General features: G+C 38.1%; 1 protein-coding gene across 2 annotated transcripts; it reads left to right on the top strand.

Moving 5' to 3' along the window:
• The first annotated feature begins 300 nt into the window (after window positions 1–300).
• On the top strand, window positions 301–15,999 carry ZNF831 (zinc finger protein 831). 2 transcript variants are annotated; one of them, XM_065754568.1, is made up of 6 exons: window positions 301–626; window positions 7,595–11,843; window positions 12,698–12,840; window positions 12,966–13,135; window positions 13,291–13,442; window positions 14,246–15,999. In XM_065754568.1, exons 2-6 carry the CDS (start codon window positions 7,626–7,628, stop codon window positions 15,092–15,094), a joined length of 5,532 nt encoding a protein of 1,843 aa, XP_065610640.1. In that variant the 5' UTR covers window positions 301–626; window positions 7,595–7,625; the 3' UTR covers window positions 15,095–15,999. The 2 variants fall into 2 exon arrangements, with proteins under 2 accessions (XP_065610640.1, XP_065610641.1); XM_065754569.1 differs by lacking the exon at window positions 301–626 and adding an exon at window positions 3,540–3,636.
• Window positions 16,000–18,849: the final 2,850 nt, after the last annotated feature.

Here is an 18,849-nt window from a genome sequence, read left to right as displayed (position 1 = left end):
TGGAATACGGGCTCTTCTATGTTAATCAAAATTCAGCAGCAAAAATGATAACAAAATCTTCACACTACATAAAATAAAAGAACCTTCCTAAAATACTTAATTTACCTTTTTTTTTTTATTTTAAAGGCCAAGGAGGAAATCTGACTGGGTTAAATCTATAGAGTTAAAAATAAAAATAAAAACAAACAAAAAACCCAACACCCACAACTTAGAAAAAGATAAAAGAAATAAAGCAACCATTTTTCATTTGTGCCTGATGGGTTTGTGGGGTTTTTGTTTTTTGTTTTTTTTTTTTTTAAACTGTTTGCAAATCTTCAGTGTAATGGTTTGAAACCCAGTCGTGTCATTTCTTTACGCCCACACACAGAGCTGCAGTAGTGCAGACACTGTAGCAGGCAAACCATGCTACCAGCATCGGCCATTAAAACTCTTCCCACACCAGGCGTGGGCTGACTTCGCCCCCTCCCCACCACCCACCTTTCAATTTTCAAATGCTTAAAAAAAAAAAAACCAAAAAAAAGAAGAGAAAGACACTGAAAAAAAGGAAACAGGATGCTGCTTTTGTTCCTACGCTATTCCAGGGAGACCTGAACCTCTCCACCTGCCTGTGGATTGGCCACCTAAAGGTTAGCAAGTGTTTTGTTATTGTTCTATACAGACAGATATTTAATTAAATTCTAGATATGGCGAGATATGTTTTAAAGTTATAAATGTTGTAATGGTTCTTTCACTTAGAAACGAGGAGGATTTTTTACTAAAACAGAAAGCCTTTCATTTTAGTCCCGGCCCCACTTCTGTTTTAAGGGGATTTAATCAGTATTTTTTCCATCATGTAGTCCATCCTTCTAAACTTTAGGAGATGGATAGGGGCTATTATTTTTCTGTTAGAACAACCTGTTGATTACAGACTGCTGGCTGGAGGTTAACTCTTTCTTCACCAGAGAAATGCACAGGATACAAGAATTAAAAAAGAATGGAAATATCTGAGGTTTTTAGTTGTTGGGTTTTTTTTTTCAGCATTAACATTTTTTTTCGTTGTGAAGTCACTAACAGTGTTATAAAATCAACAGATGGTTTTGATTTGTTTGTTTCATTTTTAAGAAAGCAGTGTTACTGATCTGAAATAAAGACATCCAATAAACTAAGAAAGCATTTCTTATTCCCGGGGCTGGGAAGAATAGGAACACGAGAAGTAGAATAGGAAACGTTCACTGATAAAATTGCATGAAGAGCTCTAAGGAGCCAAAATAGCATTTACTTATACGCTAAAATTTTAGCTGACAGTGTAAATATCAATCTCAGCCTTCTGAAAGATAGAAAACCATATATTTAATAATGATTGGAACAGTTCTATTTCAGAATGAAGGAAAGGTACTGTGATCATATTCATCTGAAAAGGCTTTAACACTGTATTCTGTGTTTATAGAAGAGCTGATTTAACACAGTGGAGGAAGCAAAGCATCAAAAATGTTTGTCCACAAGAAACAGTACCAGACCTTCAAAGTTCAATAACAGTGTTTTCTGGTTGCTTTTCACTCTTATGACAGATAAAGCAGAGCAAAACTTCAGGAGCAATGATTTCTTAATGGGCAGCAAGATTTCCCAAAGTCAGAATTTGAGCAAGAAATGATGAAAGATTATGACAGTTTCAGAAGATCAGGAAATTACACATTTTCATCCTAATTCTGCATGGAACCGAGGCTCTCTGCTTTGTCAATAAAGTTATAAGCAGCTTGCTCACTGCTGGTAGAGCTTGCAGTCCTGTAAGATCAGGGACATCCCTTAAAAACAAATGAAAAGGTGAAGTCAGAACTTCCATTATGAGACATTTCGAGGTATGAAGTCAAACTGAGAAAAGAATAAAGACAGGAAGCAGATTTTAAATAAGCCAAACAGGATTTCATTTCTGTGCTAATCAGAAAATGTATCAGTTCAATTTGCAAATTTTAATTGAGATTTAGAAAGCTCCAGAATTAGGGTGAACTCAAACATTTATTTTCCATTAAAGTAGCAGTGTTAGATGTACCCACGTGAACTTCATTTCTGGCTCTTTAGTTCACTATTACTTTATTATATTTGTATTTAAATAGCTTTGTCTAGTCAGTTAAGAGAGCTCTTCATAAACACTGACACCTTCTGCTAGCCATCAGTGGTAGTCTAGCAGTTGGAAATGATAATTACAGTATCTGTATCTTATGCACAGATACCATGTGCTGTTCTCAGCATTATTTTTGTCATGAAGAAAATTAATAGCTTTTTTTTTTTTAACTTTAAAACATGCAGGGTCTTTGAATATATTAGCTTATAACTATAGGAAGCAGGCTTATTGCTACTTCCACTTGGTCACATCTTCGGCTAAAATCCTGCAGGTATCTTTGACAGATGCAGGGTTTAAATGCTCAGTAAGAAGCCCTTTCCACTCATTCTTGGAACTTAAAATACATGCCAATGGTATGTGGATTTATCTCCTCCATTCCTGATGAAGACTTACTTAAATTGAGCATGAAATAAGTTTGTAAGCACCACATCCTCCCTGCTCTGCCCCTGACAGTAAGCTTATCTTTCTACATAGCTAAACTAGACCCAGGATAATTCGTTTTCAAGTTTAAAATCTAGAATTTGATATGCTACAAAGTACTCAAAATAATTAATTTTAAAAGCTTTTGCATGTTTTAGAGTTCTTACTAGTTCTAGCACATTGCTGGAATTGTTAGTGCTGTCAAAAATAAGCTTCCTTTTTAAGTAAATTTACCCCAACTTGAAGTGATAATCAGACTCACACTGGGATAAAATATAACTGACTTCATATACGTGATAAAACTGAAGAGGTGGTACTTTATAAAAAATGCCCATGATCTTGCATGTTCTGGTCTGGGATTCACTCAGTTGAACAGCAGCCATTCCAGTGCACATTTTAGGGAGGTACTTGTGAGAGGAACAGCTGTCCTCCTTGCTGGTCACCCTGGCTGACCACTTCGTTTGAGGATTTTAACGAAGTTCACCCACAGAGAGTTTAAATTCTCAACATGATCTTTCATTTCTCTTGACTGCGTCCTATCCTGCTTTCACTACAGCTTTTCACAAGTTTTGGAGAGTTATGTTGAGAATGCCCTAAGCACTTTTAACATCCTTGCAGCTCTTTGCCTGCTGGTTACCACCCTGCTGCGGGCACTGTTGGAAACTGCAGGATAACACAGGATGAGTTTAGCTTTTCATATGGCAAGTAGCTTATCTCCTCCATTGCTTCCTTCTCCAACACATTTTGGGAGACATCTTCACTTTAAGGTTTCAGGCAAATTACCTTCAGGGATACAAAGAATAATTTCTACCACTGTGCCAATGTTTTTCACTGAGCACTGCCACTGAAAGCAGTGTTCAAATGCCTGTATTTCAGAGGCAGCTGCTTCTGTTTGTAGGCTCCTGTGTGAATAAAGGATAAGCACAGACTGAAATGCTACTTCATTTTCTTTTGCTTCATCTCTTCCTGTTTTCTGAAGGTTGTCACTGTGATACCAATGTAAAAAAAATACTTCCTACTTCTAATCTGTTTCAAGTCTTTGTCCTTGTTTCTCTCTGCTTGTGTAAGTACTGGCAGACGTGAGACTTCTTTTGCTGAAACGTGTGCCTCAATAACAGGTATGTAAGCTAAAATTATTTACAAACTAAAGAGGATTCCTCTTCTGTATGCTCTGTGATGTTATAGTCAAAGAAGGGATTGCCAAAAGCTGTAAAAAATGCAAAGATTCCTAGGACAGTTCAGTACATTGTGTTTGTTCAGAGTGTTGAAAAGCTGCTCCTCTGTGGTAAAAAGATTAACCTAACTCTCTTACATCTACAGACTGTACCTGTAGACCAAGCCAGGGAACTAAGCACTGCATCTGCACTTCAGGACCGTAATGCTCCTCTTAATGGTATATCAAGAAGTGACATATAAATACAGGAAATAAGCAGTTACGAGTTCATTTAATGTTATTAACTCTGACGGACAGTTGACAGTACATCTGTGTGTGCCATGCAGAAAAGAAACATCACTTGGTTGCATAATCCAAGATTATTGTAACACTGCTGATAAAATGAAGCAAGTTTTAGAAACTATATTTAGAATTAAGAAAAAAAATTATACAGAAATAGAGAGCACCTGTATTTAAATTGTCTTTTTTTTCTACCAGTTAGCAGAATAAAGCAGTTTCTGTTACGCTGATTTGTCATGTGAAACTATTCCAGTTTTTGACTTTGCAGTGTTCCAGACCTACTTATAATGTGTATCTGAAAGTGTAGTTCAAACTAGGGACAAAATGATTGCAATTAATTGAGTTTTCTGGACAAGTTTTGATACCTTAAGAAACTAATTTTTAAAAATTTTGGACGTACCAAATCCTGCTCTTAGTTTTGTTTCCTGGAAACATTTCCTTATCTAAGCAGGATCAGGATTTGATAATAGTAGTTCAATGCTACAAGCTACAACTGGAGCTCAGACGGTTGTGTAGGAGCTGCCCAGTTACAGTCTGGAGGATAATCAGCAGAGGAAGTTCTCCACATTAAGCAAGGACTACCTAGAATGAGAGCTGGGGTAGAATTAATTTGAGATAAGCTATTTTTGTCAGTATACAAAGAAATATGCTAACTTCTACATATAAACAACAGATGTGAAAAATACCATTTTTCAGAATACAGAGAATATGACTGTACAGAATACAAGCCACAGAAGTCTGTTTTGTTTGCTGTAGACTAGCAAACTTCTATAGCTGGTAAAAATGTATTGTAAAACTCTTAAAACTGTTCTGCAAGCAGCTAGGTATTTTCCTCGTAGAACATCAGAGAATGTTGAAATGATTTATAGGATTATACTGGTTGGTTTTTTTTTTTGGAGCCACAGAAGTGTTAACAGTTTGAGTGAAATCACTGGTACTCTGGAACTAGAGGATAAATACTAAAAACACCTTCCCATTACGAGTCCTACAAGTCTGGACTTGAAGTGACCGTCAGCTGTGCACTCACAGAAGGATGTTCAAAGAGGGATGCCAGTTTGACACTCTGGAGCAGAGTTAATGGGGTGGAAACATGAATTCTACATTTTCACACTTCTCCAGGGGAAGGTGGGGAGCACAGATAGTAGTATGTCTTGTCTCATGTGGTTTATTTGTTAGATCTTCTAGCTACACGGTTCACTTTTCTTTGAGTCCTGTCTTCATTACCTCCTTGGAAGAGCTACTGCAGGCCTCGTTTATGAACTTCAATGACTCATGTCATATTACTTGCTGCTGTTTCTGTTCAGTTCAGTTGTAATTTATCACCACTGGGCAGATAAATCCTACATACTATTACACATATTTTGAAGCAAACATTAGACTTTATACCTGGAATTTCATGTGGTTGTGTCATCATAGCTCCTATCAATCAATCAAATTTACAGCACCTAAGTGGCTACATGTGAAAGCAGCTTAGGAACCTAGAAGGGATGTGAAATGACTACGGCCTCATTTTGCAAATTAGAGCAATCTATGCTGTAGGGTTAACCATAGTGCAGAATATGGATAATAAATTAATTCTGCTAATAAGCTACACCCTTGTAACGTCCGTTATGAATACAGTCAACAGCTTCATCACAAAGCTACCATGTGGGAGTGGACAAGAAAATGCCAGACTTGATAAGTTGAGTTTGATTCACAAAATTCATTACAAAGAAGATTTTTCTAGAAGGAAAGTCAGAAAACACATTCCAGGGACTGCATTGCTGTCTTTCTTACCCAATTCTTGCAGTAAGTAAAGCATATTAGGAAGAAATAGGAAGAAGCCTTGGCTGTGAAGGATAGGTTGCCAGTCAGTGAGGACTTTGCAGATGTGCTGTAGAATTATAAGGCTGTAGTAATGGGCACCACGTATATTGGACTTTCAAGACAAGTACTTACAGATTCATTGTGAGCTACACACGTGGATGACATAATCAAAGGGATGAAAAGTTATATCCTACGACACAAAACTTTTACATTTGCAGAGATTGCTAACTGACAGGGTTGCTTTATCCTTCTGTGTCAATGGTGCATATATTTCACATTCAAAGTATCTGGATTCCTAGTCTATTTATTAAGGTGCTAATTATATGTAGAGCATATAACCCATTGACTTTTATCTGTTCTACTTGATAAATAGAAAGCTTTTTTCCCACTATTTCATGTGATGTGAGGTGCTATCATTTTCAGCGATGAAGTAACAGGACTTCCCTCAGATTTTCATCCAGCTATCAATTTACCAGCTCCATCAAGAGACCAGACAGTAAATGAGGAATACTTGAAAACAATTGTACCGAGTTTCATTTCAACTTTACATGAATCATTTAGAAAATTCCAAGTAACTAGATGCAATGGAGATTCATTTTGAATAATGGTAACATACTGTGAGCTGTATGCCACTAATCCAAACTTCAGAGAACGATTCTGGGGTAAGCACTGTTCACTGTTTCCCAGTAATGTTTAACTATTAGAACTATATAAGGAGGGGACTGCAACACAGCTACAGACCGCACAGTAAGGCAATGTACTGCATATTGCACATTCAACCACGGGTGATGTTATTTTAAGTGTTGATTCTTGTGATTGTTTGCACAAGAGCAGTTATATTCATAACAAGCAATAAATACTAGTTGTGAATATAGCAGAATAATAATTTGAATAAACATGCAAAGATCACTTTCTAATTATTACCCAAACTAAAATGAGAAGAGATTATACTGATGTCTATAATATTTTCCAGAAGTAATTGTTGACTAGCTTGTTTCAAAGAGGGAAAAAAATGGCAAGAAATTTTTTTGTTTTAAGAAAAAAGAAATTAGTCTGGACCAGCACCCACCCCGAATGTATTTAGAGAGATTTTCATCAGAATGGCTTTACTTCATCCTAAAGCTGCGTCCATAAAATGTTTTCAGCTCAAATTGAAAACATCTAAAAATAAACAGTATATCATCATGTTTTCTTTAATTAGTCAAACTGAACGTGGGCTACACAAACAACAGCTTTAATTTCTCCTGCTATTTTGCTGTGATACCATCTTTTCTACTTTGTACATATTTATGTAAATCTCATTCGTATAACAGAACACTGGTTCAATTTTAGCCATATCTGGTTAAACTCAGATCATACAGCCATGCTTCATGTCCCATGTTTGGAACAAGCTGTCCAAAGATGCGCAGTTTTACCCTCAGTGGTTTTCAAATCCAGCCTCTGTAAGACGTGGAGTGACCCCGTTCTACCTCAGAGCTCATCCAATTTTGCTGAGTTTGGACTGGAGCTTACATTTGCAGATCTGAAACTCAGATGTATTTCTAATACTTTGTGTACCCAATGTATGTTTTAAGTGCATACTTTGTATTTCGTTACACCATGCAGAACTCTTTAATTCCTAGCTTAGAAGTGAAAGATGAATCAATTTCATTGGAAAATGAAGTAATTGTAGTCTGTATAGTGCCAATATATGATTTGCTATTTTATTATTTGCTAGCATTCCAAGTCCAAAGGTTGACTGACTTACGTATACTAATCAGAATGTTTTATTTAGCTACCTGAAGACTCCCACTGGTTTTGCTTCCCCTTCCCTACAGATACATGAGTACCTGACAGATAACTTTTGAAATGGAGGCACAGAAACATCCCAGTCTGACAGTTGCACTAGCAGACCAGAATCCTCCAGCCTCTTCTCTTCAGCCTGCGCAAGCTCCTTCAGCTCTCAGCCAAAGCAGTGTGATTCCCCCACAGGAACAAGCACTGTCTCAACCTGTGTATCTAAAAGCCCTCACCATCCCCCTGTACCAGCCTGTCCAGCCAGGATGCTTTCAGCCAAGCAGTCAGCTCGTGACTGGCAGGAGCTGTGGAAATCTAGATAGCAGTAACATACCTCTGATCCTGAATCCACTTGTTCCTTCCGAAGGCACAGATCAGCCCCACTCAGTGTTTCAGAAACAACTTGGGCAAACTCTAACACTGAACATAGTGAGCACTTTACCAGTTTTATCATCGCCAAATTCTTCTGTAAACGCACCTACTGGAAGCCCAGGAAAATCAAAAAACGCTGGGAAATATATCTGTAAACACTGTGGTCGAGACTGTTTGAAGCCAAGTGTCCTTGAGAAACATATTCGCTCTCACACAGGAGAGAGACCCTTCCCATGCACCACCTGTGGTATAGCATTTAAAACTCAAAGTAATTTGTACAAACACAGAAGAACTCAAACACACGTCAACAATACCAAACTACCCTCAGACTCCGACAACAGTGGTGTACTGGAGCAAAATGAGAAAGCAACAGAGAGCATCACATCACAGCAAGGCACCGAAGGACATGGCAGCATCTATGAAGATAGAGGGATACAGAAGAAACAGGGGACTTTGGAGACCAGTGCTGTGACTGACAGTAAGAAACTTAATGACCCCTCAGTGCCAGCAACAAGCAACTCGTCAGTAGTTTCAGAAAATAAAGAAACCACTCAGCCTTTCAGTTCAACGACAGATCAGGAGATTTCTGAAAAAGAACCTCTAAGTTCATCATCTCCAGTAGCTTTGTCACACGGTCAGCATCAGATAAAGAAGACACAGGAACAAAGGACTCCAGCTGCCAATAAACACGTGCAGTTGCAAAGGCAGCAAGCAACTTCTTCAGAAAAGCAGTGGGATTACAAGCCATTTGACTGCAAGCTAAAGAAATGTGAGAGCACCGACTCAGGGTATCTGTCACGCTCTGATAGCACAGAACAACAGATGGCATCCTCCAGCCCACTGCACAGTCTTTGTGAGCACAGTGCTGAACTGGAAAATGAAACTGCCTTCAGCAGCTCAAGGTGCACGGCCGGAAGCAGTGCAAAGTCAGAGCCAGCTGAGAAAGCTACAGCCTTGATGCTAGAGAAAAAGAGGCTGGAGGAACACATTTCAAAACTTATTTCTCATAATAAAATAGTGGTGGATGACACTCAGTTAGACAACGTCCGGCCCAGAAAAACTGTCCTTTCTAAACAGGGAAGCATAGATCTGCCAATGCCTTACACATACAAAGACTCTTTCCATTTTGACATCAGAACTTTTGACACAAACAGGAAAAAGAACCTCCCTCTTTGTTCAGCGAAATCTACCTTAGCACCCCTAGAAAAATGCAAGCCGATGTTTTTTCATTCAGTCCCCACGCAGTTCTCCACAACGATAGATGCTGTGCCTGTCACACGGAGCAACTCTCTGCCGTTTGTGGAAGGCACAAGAACAGGGCATGACAACGCAGGCTGCTCAAAACTGCTTTCTCTTACTAAGCAGTCTGCAAATACAGGTGCTGCTGGTTTGCTGCCTAGCAACAATCTCGTTGCAAATTCGGTGGATTTTCCCAGTAGCCATCCTCGAGCTCTCGTCAGACAGACAGCAGTGGATGATTTGCCTCTAAGTAACGTGGCTGATCATCCTCCATCCTCTGAGGAGCTGCAGGTGAGTCCAAGGCTTGGGGCTGGAGAAACAGTCAGCACTAAAAACAAGAAACACAGTCAAAGGAAGCTAAAGATGTTCTCGCAAGAAAAATGGCAAATGTACGGAGATGAAACCTTTAAGAAAATCTACCAAAAGATGAAAAGCACTCAGAATGCCAGGAAAAGCAAACAAAGGGGGAATAAGATTGCAGATATTACTGGCTCCACTCCTGATTCAAAGGAAGCAGTCAGCAGTACTGACATCACTGAGGAAAAAGATGTCAGGAGCTCTGCAAGCGACAGCCTTCCCTCCCTTGTGACAACAGAATTAAACACTGTTAAATCAGAATCTGGTCTTAATGGCAACCACATTCCACACAATGTGTCCTTAGAGGAAACTGCAGACAGTTTAACCTCTGTAATGGAGACATCACATTCAGTAACTGCTAATGCACATACAGCAATGAGCAAAACTTCCCAAGATCTCCGTGGCAGCGACACAGACAAATTCACAGGTGGCAACAGCATGTTACAAGCTCCAAGCAGTTGTGAGTGCAGGCTGCAAAATACTCAGTGTCAGCTGAGCACTGACAGAAAGAAGGGTGACTGTCTGAGTAGCAAATGGGAAGAATCGAGTCCTGGGAAAGAAGCCAGTACGTTTGAATCAGATAATAAAAGCACCTCAAACAATTACGGAAACCATAACAGGAATCAGGAAACTAGACAGCATGCCCTGATGCCCCTGTGGGTCCACTGCAGCGACAGAGAAGCCTTAGCAAAATCCCAGAATTTACCATCAGAAAGAAAAAAGCTGAAAGTTGAAGTGGAGAAGAAAGAAAACATTATTTCAAAATACGGCCTTAGTCCCTGTAGTGAAAACAGTGCAGAAAATGAAGCAGACACGGTCTGTTGCACTATCACTCCTTGTCTTTCCACGGCACCAGTGAAACTCCCCAGTAAAGCAGAGGAGCAAAAATTAAGCACAAGAATTAATGAATCATCTGGAAGTGCGGAGAACGTGGATTGTGTAAAAACAACCAGACTCCCCACTAAAGCTGTTCATTACGGTGACATTAACCCTCTTTCACATTCAGCAGTGATCTCAAAAGCTTCATCTGTGGGATCTTTTAGGCCTGAATTCAGGGGAAGTGATTGCGATACATTTTCTTTGCACAACACATCAGATAAAGATGTCAAAACATGTCTTGTGAAAACAGGAGTACCGCTTTTCAGTGACAACGCTACTGAAGGATCTTCCAAAATTCATCATCTGCAATCTGGTCAGTTAACTCCAGTCTCATCGAAAAATGCCTTTTCTCCAAAATACATCCTTAAATTGCCACAGGACAAGAGAAACTGTGATCTGTCAATTCTGCTTCGATCAGAACAGATTACACCTTGTACTTCTGTGACCGATCCCTTACCCCACACACCCTGCTCTTCCAGCAGCAGATCACCCTGTTCGAATTCTAGTGATGTGCTCTGGTCCCCTTTAAAATTTGAAGTGAGACAAAAAGGCAGCAAAGGTGAGCTACGATGGAATGTACACACAAACTGGAAAACTCCAGTATTGTGCTCACCAGCCCATTCAGAAGCAACAAATATCTTAACAACAGTAGGTAGCACCATTTATAAGGAGGAAATTACGAGAGGGGCTTGGAAGAACAAACAGAGCAAAAATAAATTAAATCATCAAAAACAAACAGAAGAAAAGTGGATGAGCTTAACTACTACATCTGCACAGATCCCAAAGAAGAAAACGTGCTTTGCTTCTATATATTCGAGTGGTTTTGTCATATCAGCCAACATCAAAGAAGAAAAGGAAGTTTTACAACCAATTCATTCAGATGACTCCTTGATGACAACTTCCAACCAAAGGGAAGCTTCTAGCAAGGAGGCAGAGCCAGCAGCCATGGGATGGGACACAGGTGAAGGTCCACGCGTTCTTAAGGACGTGTCACCAACATCAGAGGGTATGGAGCAGTCTCAGAGTTCAAAAGATAGCTCCACTTATTTGTGCCATTCCTTTGGCATGTTTTATTGCCATGCTGTCACCACTCACTGCAAAGAATTCCCAGCACTATGCAGCAATAGTCTGACTTCCTACTCTGAAAGTTTTACACTATTGAGCACCAAGAGCACCTTCCCATCACTAAATGCTGAAACTCGATTAACTTGGTGCTGTTTAACAAAAAGCCTGCCTCTGCCTGCTGAGCAGAAAGGGAATGCAGACTCTGCTTATTCCTCCATGCACATCCGCAAGGAATCCAGCAGTGAGTGCACACTGTCAAAATATGATATTTCTATTTTCAAAATGAAAAATGTTAGCAAGACTGTTGCCCATGGCTTAACAAACAAGAGCTTAAAAGCATTGCCTTCATCCTTTTCTCAAGGACAACAGATGCAGGAGGTAAGATTAATGATCTTATTCCCTTTCCCAAAAGGGTGTAATTTGCTTGCAAGGGCACCCTTATTAGGAAAAACAAGAAAACTAAGAAACAATATGCTTGTGGACATTCACAGATATTTGTGGATGCAGAATTTATCAGTTATTATCATTACAAGATAAGTCATATATTCATTAGGTGGATAAAATATACTTAATTTTGTGTAAGTATCTTCTTTCACTTGAGAATTTCAGTAGGAATGCTGTCTAGTGAGAAGACTATAATTTCTGTTTCTCAATTTTTCCCCTTGTGGTATTTCCTATATTATTTCATGACAGTATTTGTATTTCACGATTTTCATTTAAATTTAATATTTGAATTAGAGCAGGACTTATGAGATAGTCAGGCTCAAGGCTTCATTTTACTTGGAGATACTTAGATTCAAAGGCAGGCTATGAACTAGATGTTTCCTTATGGTGAGAGACAAACATCAACAAAACTGAATTGCATTAATATCCTGTAAGTGTTTAAGGCCTAAATGCTTTTTATCTTCAGGTAAGTGAAGGTAGACTAGTCCGTACAGATCCTACAATGCTCTAAGACTCAGCTTGCTTTTTATACAGGAAGAAGAACGCAGAAGAACACACACTAACTATACAGGTCCACAAAAGCTATGAGTTGGTTAAACCTTATAAAATCAGATGGACAAAGAGATTAGAAAAGCTAACACAAAAATTCTAGGAAAAATTTCATAATATACTATCAACTGCTGTGCCACTCAGTGCCAGCTGACAAGAGCATAGCTTCCTAGTGTTTCAGTTAATGTAATTCACAATTTTTTTAATGTAATTTCAATTTTCTTCAATATTCCTAATAGTCGTGCTCAGCAGCTCCTGGTGGTGCTTTCAAAAACTCATCAGAGAAAAAGAAGAAACCATCAGTTTGCAAAAAGGAAAAACTAGTAATGAATAAACTCAAGAGGAGCCACAAACAGAAAAAAATTAAAATCCCCCCAAAATGGTAAGGAAACAAATTCCTAAATTCCCAGGAAAACATCCTGATGCTGTGGTACTATTCTTGTCCTACCATGGCCAGTTTTAAATAGCACATATTTGTTCATCCTTTCAATGCCTTTTGCAATGCAGGTACAGAGGAAGGCACATACATGGGCATACTCAGCTGAAAATTAATCGACTGAACAAGAGACACTGTTTTCCAAATAGAACATGGGATGTGTTGAAAAAGGGCTATTCATCACAAGCCTATAAATGCAGTCAGCATAAGAAGTGCCATTCTCCTCAGTCAAAGGTACAAGGTAAAGTATGTTAAATATTTTTGAGTGCATTGAATGTTTGGCTTTGAAAAGGCTGAACATTAGAGGTACTTCTGATATGTACCTGCTTTACTAAGTTCTGGCACATGGGGGAATAATAGTCAAGGTAAAACTTTATCCAAACCTCTTTTCAATAGAAAATTATTTACACCAGCAAAAGGACTCATCTTGTTCTGCTTCAGAGAAGCTGCTTTGTGTAAGGAAGAAAGAAGGAAAAAATAACTCAGGAATATTTTCCCATAACAAAAACCTTAACCATGTTAAGCAGCATGGCAAAGAGGATAAACAAGTAAGTATTGTACATTAAATAACTGTTGATTACAAGAGGAAAAAAACACAGTGGTAATTAAAAGTTGAATTATATTTAGCAGTTTTAAAGTTCAAGTTGAGAGTATTTTATCTCACAGATTCTGATGAAAAATGTATTAAAATCATGTTTGGAGGGTTGAAATATAATGGAAACATACTAATTTTAGATGTTGCATTTGAAAAGAACAATTGAACTTGCATGATTTGGAAAGTATACTTCTCATGCTTGCTGTCAGGATTGTTGGCACTGCTGTTGGAGGTGCCAGCACATGTGGCACAGAGTGCCTGGGGATGCAGCCAGTTATTAGCCTGTCACTGTCATATTTCTTAAAGACTCTTCCTAAAACTTTCCCTCAACGGTGCATGAACATCTTTGAAATACATATTCAAGTATCTTAATGAAAAGAATGTTATTCCCACACAGTACATATGCAGCTAGAAATGTCTGACCCCCATCACCTAAAATTATTAGCATAATTTGTCACCTAACCTTAAGAATTCATCTGTTACTACACCTCCCTCACATACTGGGAGGAAAAAAACAAGCGTTCTCGCCAAAAGAGGGATGAGTAACTTGGTATGCAGTAATAAATGCAAGTATAACCAGAGTTGTATAAGTAAAGGTTGACACTATCCTTAGCTACTCAGTTGATACAAGTAATTGCACAGCTAAATACCTTCTACTGACATCTGTGACACTACTGCTGCACTTTTCTAAAGGATAGCACTGCTATGGATTGAAAATTTTTAATGTAAATATCTTCTCCTCCCTAATTCCTCCAGGACATTTCTGGGCAAATCAGGGAACATACAAGAACAAATTTCTCTTCTCAGAACATCAAACCTCTGGAAGTACCTATGACAGCTCACTGCTTTCCATCCCCAGTTAATACAGCCATGCAGCAAGTCAGCAGTGATGTGGAGCTTTGCTGTTTAGTGACACAACCATGTGGGCTTCAACGATCAGTTCCAGGGGACTCACAGACACACATTCAGACAGGCTCATTGGCATCTTCTTTTTGGACTTGTCCTTTTGGTCTTAAAAATACAATCAAAGGTGACCAGTCTAACAGCACAAACTCAGAGACTACTCGTCCTCTTTCCCTACATCCAGAGGCAAGCCAGGAAAACATACCAAATGTAGAGTTAGAGGTTCAAAGCTTTGGTACATTAGATACAGTGATTCAGGCCTCAGGAAGAGCAAAAAACCTAACTGAAGAAAATACATGCTCATCTTCCAAGGAAAACTCAACTCTCAATTCTCAAGCTGCGTGTTTGCATTCACTGGGCTCAAAAGCAGAATCTTGTCTTGAGTCAGTCTCCATGGCTAAATCATCCCACATGGAATACACAGAGCAGGAGAAGTCACAAAAAATCCTTCACCTTCATGGAGCTACAGACAAGAACGAAGCCCACCAGCAGACACAGACCTATGGAAGGCCACATGCAACAGCTACTTCTACATTTAAAAAGCCCTCAGCAACACTCAGGTCCTCTGAATTCAATAATTACTCAGCAACACCTTCCAAGATAAACAAAAAGAGAGGTTTAGAGATGATGAGGAAGCAAACCAGAGTTGAATACGATGACACCAGTAGTGATGATGAAGATAGGCTTGTTATAGAAATATAAATAGGCTGCTAGTAACGTGTTTGCATGATGGCTCATTACATAAGGAAATACCAGGTATGTTTCTAATTCTGAAGCACTTTAGGATCAGAAAAGCCATTCCTCTGTGCAACTTGCAGCATTCCCTTCTGAAGAGGGTCCTTTATTTCAAGGTCTCAAATCTTTAAAAGTAAAAAATAAAACTTATTTGAAACAAAAAAGGGGGGGGGGGGAGCTGGCATCATATACTTAAGTGCAAACAACAAGCTTGCACCGATGAGGGGTTTCTAGCATTGTTAATGTTATTCCCAGCCTCACACAGTGCCCAGAAGTGCGAGCTGCCAGTGGCTGTATTATTAAAAGCCTGCAGTGTATTTATGTAAATACACGTGCCAACAGTAGCAGCATCTAAGATTTCCTGGAAGGGTAAGGACATACTCCTGTATACTCTTTCTTTGTAGTCACTGCTATTTGCTCCAGGAATGATAAACTGGCATTAAGGGGAAGATACATTCCCTACATATGTGTGATACTGAAAGGGTCTGCAAAAATGCTGATCTTTCTCCATGTTGCACAAATGTCAATGTTTCATTGTGACAAATAACACAAGCACGCTTTGGTTTGTGTTTTGTGCCTTTTATGCCAATATCTACTCAAATATTCTTGATTTCTAGATGGAAAACATGGATGTTTGCTATTAGTATTGCCTTGTGGTTAAACATCTGACAAGCTCTTAGATGTAACTGCAATGATGCTAGTTTCTTCACTGTCAATATAATACATGGCACAGCATTTTTTTTAATTGTGCTACCGACCCCCAGATTTACTGGTTTCTATGTGAATAAATAACTAGATAGTTCAATCTGACAAGGTGTTTTCAATTACTTGATTAAATTGATATGCATTCCCCACTTCTACACTATTGTAAAATTCTAAAACATTTAGCAGTTTTAGTACTGTCAATCATATATAGACTTTTATAGATAAACCCACATGGAATACTTGGAATTGTTTTTACTTTAGTTAGTCACAATTAAGCTTACATAGATCCTATTTACAAATAGATCTAGTATACTATATGGGAAAAATAAATGTATATGTGAAAAAGGATGCCCAACAACCTGTGGCATCAGCTAACAGACAAAATCAAGTGTTAAATTCCAATGCAATTCCTCTATTTTCAGATGTCTTATACATAGGACAGTTCTAGAAAACTTCCATACAGAGCTTAACAGCTAGTCAGAATTTATACTCATAGATGTATTACCATTACAGAAAATAAAAGTAGTGACAAAACATTACACCATTTTTTTTTACACTAGAAGCAGGAATAAGGAAAAAAAACCTACTATTTCAGAACAGAAGATGGGCCATGGAAGTTTTCTCCCCTTTTAGAAATGTTCAAAACAGAATTAAAACAAAATTTTCAATAGATTACATAAATAATTGGTGTCAAAACTGCAAGGAAAATAATCTAGGAATATAAGTTTAAAGAATTATGCATTTTCAGTTTCCTTCTCATTTATTCAGTGCTGAGGTTATAAAACCTCACCATTTGCAGCAGTGAACTATCTGCTCTCTTGCTATCCTTTATTGTAAACTTCTGTAAACATCAGTTGTATTTCCATATGCTACACAACAAGAGGATGAGATGACATCACATCTTGCCTAACTTGGTGAGCCTTGGATTCAGAGCTCAGCAAGCATGTGTGTACATCTGAAGAATGAATGGCATCAGCAGTGGTATGGACCTGTAAATGGTGTTTTGTTGACCGGAGAAACATTCCAAAAATACCACTTTATTTAGGGTGATATGGCTGAACAAGAGTGATACAGCTCTAGATTGTTTTTATATTTATAGAGTGTTGTCTTTATACTGCTAAAATTGTTTTATCTTAATAAAGCGTGAACATCAGAATAACACTAATATTGTGCTAGATACTGAGGGTAATTTATAGAATCAGCTGCAGAGACAGGAGCTCAGGAATGTCACTATTTTCAGAGTATATACTGAACACTATGCTATCCACAGAATTTCACAAGCTAAACTTTTCATAACTACAAACATGGCCATAACTAATGAGCTGCCAGTTTCTCTTTCAAATTGTTAGTAGAAACTCAGATTAGAAGTAGTATACTAGAGAGCCCATAAATACCTATAGATATATAAGATCTAACATTTTTACAAAAATACCATTACTACTAAAGCTCAAGCACATTGAATTTTAACCATTTTTAGTCATAATTCTGTTCAGTTTCTCAGTCTAAAACTTAACAGGAGAACTAATGCGTCACTCTGGAAACCTCTGAGAGAAACAATTAGCAAGAAAATTGATGACAACATCATAATTTGCCAAGTTTCACTATGTTTGGTATTATGAGGACAAGAAAGGTCAAAGAAAAACTTACATTGTTCCCAGTGTTTGTGGAACACTAATACTGAACGGAGCAAGGAGTTTTTTAGTGAATCTTTGGTACAAAGAATGTCATGAGATCAAAGAAATACAATAATGTTCATCTAAACTGGGAGAAGAGAGGGAAAGAGGAAAGAAGGGAGTAGAGGAAGAAGGAAGAGACACCAACATAAACACTGCAGAAAATCTTGTGAGAATATGCAAAACAGAAAAAGTTGCTCAGATACCTCTTCAGTAAATACCAGGGAATAGACTTGAGATTTAGAAGGAGAAAAAACAATCACTCTGACTGACTAAATGTGATGGTTGTTGTCCATAAATCAGAATTTGAATAATAAATTAAGGATGTAATCCCTGTCATTTTCATTTCAGAGAGATTGAAATGGTCTAAAAGTAATCCAGAAAGCTTTATGTGGCAGCAGTAAATATCAACAGGAAAAAAACAACAAAAAAAAAAAGCATGTTCACTATCCAAAAAGGTACTAATTGCAAACATACTGTACCTAAACTGTCAGAATACAAAAATAGTTCTTCGGATGGAATAAACTCAGCTCAAATATAGGGGCTGGAAAACTTCACTGAACTAACAGGCCACCATTATTTCCATATCCCATAAATAGCAGAGGTATGACAAACCTTAATTTATCATATTTAACAGGTTCTGCTTATGACTGACAAGTTGCAGTACATAACTGAGATTCCACTCAGCCAATATCTCTGTTTTAGCTCAAACTGAAGATGAAAGGAAATCGTTCTACTTTTTATGAAGAAGGAACAAGTGTATTTATGGCCACTCCTCACTCAGAAACGTTAAGCATCCTTACTAAGGAAGCAGTTTAAATTCAGAAGAGTCACACTGATGTACATATATAAATTAAGTCAAGAGAAGAGATTCCTTTCACTACTACAGCAGATAGAGTTGCAGAATCAAAATATCATGTTCTTACAGTGGAAAGTATTCTCCAAATCTGTTCCCAGACAGTTTTGAGCTGCTATTTTATTGCAGTGAGGAAAAGTAATACAAACCACTTGAATATTGCATCTCTTTCCTAGAACCATTTGATAGCAGTAGTCTGATATAAATATTTATGAAGTTGCAATGAGGATGTCTATACTTTAAATAAACTGATGGCAATCAAATGTTTTGCATAAAAAATAGCTAAAGAGCAAAGTCTTATATCGAGACGTGAGAAATCACTGAACAATGATAGATTAATAAGATAAAGGAGACTCATGCTTTTCCAGTTAGAGCTACAAGGCCTTAAAGACAGTTGAGTTGGAGCATAGTAAGAGAATCGTTTTGAGATTCTGTTCTGATGGGATCACCCAAAGTCACATCTGGATTCTGAATCTGTAGAGAGAGCA

The sequence above is a fragment of the Cyrtonyx montezumae genome, unplaced genomic scaffold (genome assembly GCF_038088225.1).
Source record: "Cyrtonyx montezumae isolate F1298 unplaced genomic scaffold, pur_monq_1.0 scaffold_9, whole genome shotgun sequence".
Lineage (NCBI taxonomy): Eukaryota > Metazoa > Chordata > Aves > Galliformes > Odontophoridae > Cyrtonyx > Cyrtonyx montezumae.
This window is presented reverse-complemented; position numbering and strand designations above follow the sequence as displayed.